This window comes from Aplysia californica, unplaced genomic scaffold, assembly GCF_000002075.1.
Source record: "Aplysia californica isolate F4 #8 unplaced genomic scaffold, AplCal3.0 scaffold00548, whole genome shotgun sequence".
Lineage (NCBI taxonomy): Eukaryota > Metazoa > Mollusca > Gastropoda > Aplysiida > Aplysiidae > Aplysia > Aplysia californica.
Window position 1 is genome coordinate 50,801 of NW_004797818.1, and position 2,715 is coordinate 53,515.

General features: G+C 42.4%; 1 protein-coding gene across 1 annotated transcript in view; it reads left to right on the plus strand.

The window, feature by feature from the left end:
• The window catches only part of LOC101860119 (putative ferric-chelate reductase 1 homolog), a gene marked incomplete in the record, with an annotated part of 28,193 nt that overhangs the window by 4,013 nt on the left and 21,465 nt on the right, over positions 1-2,715 (plus strand). The window contains 2 exon segments of the mRNA XM_013087131.2: positions 690-838; positions 2,366-2,457. Of these exon segments, the coding sequence (XP_012942585.1) occupies positions 690-838; positions 2,366-2,457 (241 nt within the window).

Sequence of the window (2,715 nt, forward strand, 5' to 3'; positions counted from 1 at the left end):
TCTATCTATCTATCTATCTATCTATCTATCTATCTATCTATCTATCTATCTATCTGCAAAAGGTATTTTTTTATCTATCCGTTTGGTGGGACGGTGTATCTCTCTGAGCCCGGATTAACCCCGACAGACAAGATTGAAACTGCCGGACTTCCAAACGATCTAAATTGTTTCGAAGGAAGCGTAAAACATGTACAGTAAGTACAGTATGGAGCTGTTCCGGTCATATCCGTGTCACGTAGAGACGAAATACTGACCGGCGACAGTGGTGTAGCAGTTAGGCACTTCGCCGTCGCATGCAGAAGACCCGAGGTTCAATTCCATTTTGGTGTGGTGAAGAATTTACAATCGAGTCTCTCAATCTTTCTGCTGGGCGTTGTATCTTTTTCAGCCCGGGTTGGCTCTGACAGACAGGGTCAAAGCCCGTCTCTTGACATTTAAATTGTGCTAATTTTTTTTTAAAGTTTCGTGTGTGTGTGTTTTGTTTGTTTGTTTGTTTGTTTTTGTTGGGGTTTTTGGGGGGTTTTGTTGTTGTTGTTGTTGTTGTTGTTTTCTGGGATGTTTTTGGGAGGGGGGGAGCACCTACATTTTAAAAAGACATCAGCATCATTGTTACAAAAAAAAAGAAAGACACTGACCAAAAAAAGAAAAGCGTTGAAGTACAATCTGATCGTCTGCTGTGCCTCTCCCAGTGACGATAGCGGCCCCCGACCGCCGGAACTTCACGGGGTTCCAGATTGGCGCCCACAGACAGACGGAAAACACGGAGGAGATCGTGGGCCAGTTCACGGATTACCCGGGCGACAAGGTCACGGTCTTTACCTGTTTTGGCGGCTTCAAGGTCAGTAGTAGGCTTTAGCTTTCAGCTTAGATTAGTAAGAGTTTCACGGCACTTGCAGCACACATAGGTCGACCTGTCAGTCCCGAAGATTAGAGGTGTTACTTGAGAGTAACATACAAAGAAACGACAGAGGGGAAATGTGGATGATAAATGTGAGGCATTATAGTAATAATAGTAATAAATAGCATTTGTATAGCGCATATCCCCGCTCAACAGCAGGCTCTATGCGCTTTACACTATATTATTACCCCAGCAGACCATAGAACACTCAGAAACATTCTCAGCTTCCCGGGAAGCATACAGTGCAAGCAGCTTATTAAGCGCTCAAACACTAACAAACTGACAAGATCTTTCGCTGTCTATAGCTGGGTACCCATTCCCACCTGGGTGAAGTGAGGTAAATTCGTGTAAAGTGCCTTTCACAAGGACACGACGTCGGGTCCCAGACGGGATTCGAACCCACGATCTTACGGTTGCGAGTCCGGGAGGCTAACCACTAGGCCACCGACGCCACAATGGTAAGATCAGGCGCTCGTCAAAGGAACGAAATCGGAGCGGCATTGTCCAGCCAGTTGGGCAATCTTTAACAAATATCTATTTTTTGGCTCAACTCCTTTTACGTCCATATAAAAACACATTTCCACGTGAATTTTACTGGAAAACGTTGATTAAAGGAACAAAATATGTCATTTTTCAGTTTTCAAGGACTCTAGCTATTGGAGTTACCAAACTTTGGCGGCCATTTTCTCTGTCATTTCACCACAAAAACCAGGCGTCCTGACCTCCTTCAATCGCAAATATTTTTACTTCTGTTCAAGATGGGTATCATTTTTTCATTGAAAGCAGGACAATTGAATAAGCTCTCAGATGATACCAATAACTCCACATGCCAGAAAATTGACGAGGGCCTGATTTCACCACATCGTGACACAAATGTTTGATAGTAAAAAAGGAAGAAACCACATCAGAATTGTACCCACCAACCAACCACTCAGTAGATTAACAATTCAATAGAAATGCTTATGCCTAGTTTTCCATGCCACCAGTGTCTAGTACGGTGTTAGAAGCACACAGAACAATAATCATACAGTCAAAATTGTCCGAGACGGCCAGCCATGTCATGGAGAAAAGTGATTGTCTCAGACAGATGGTTTTTTAGTATTTTTGGGGGTAATTGTTTTAGGGCACTTGCAACACAATAAGGGCATATAAGTGCCAAAGTTTAGAGGCGTTACAAGAGAGTAACAAACACAAAAAAGAAGAAGGGGAGAAAAAGATAATAGATATTTGATAGGAAAGGAGAAGCAAACCACACCAGAGCAACCACCAACCATCGACGGCTATTATGATATTATAGAACACACACAAAAAACGCAAAGGGGGAAAAGTGAGAATGTGGTCTTTTATGCCTCAATGATTGTCTTGGACAGATGGTCGTTGAAGCAAGTTCGACTATAATATAATATTTGAATCACTATATTATGACAATAAACGGTTTTAGTAATTTTGGCTTTTGAACTTTTTCAGAACATGGCGACTCACTGGAACTCTAAGCCGACAGACTCCATAGCTCTAGGCTGGCAGGCACCTCCGGACAACGTTGGCAATGTCTCGTTCCTGTGAGTCATCTACGTTCTCCTAGTCTTAGTGTAGATTTCGCCAAACACTCGCAGACGCACATAACCACATAATATTATACATGTACACATCCATAATCAAGAAAACGCATTGAATGATATTATGTCTGCGCACAAAATATTTACCTCCGTATGAACCATATTAGTCGGTTTTGTCTGGGTTGTTTTTTGGGGGGTTTTAAAATCGTGTTGACTTGCTTACTGTTCCAGTTTGAAATTTTGGAAACAGTATTCAGGGGG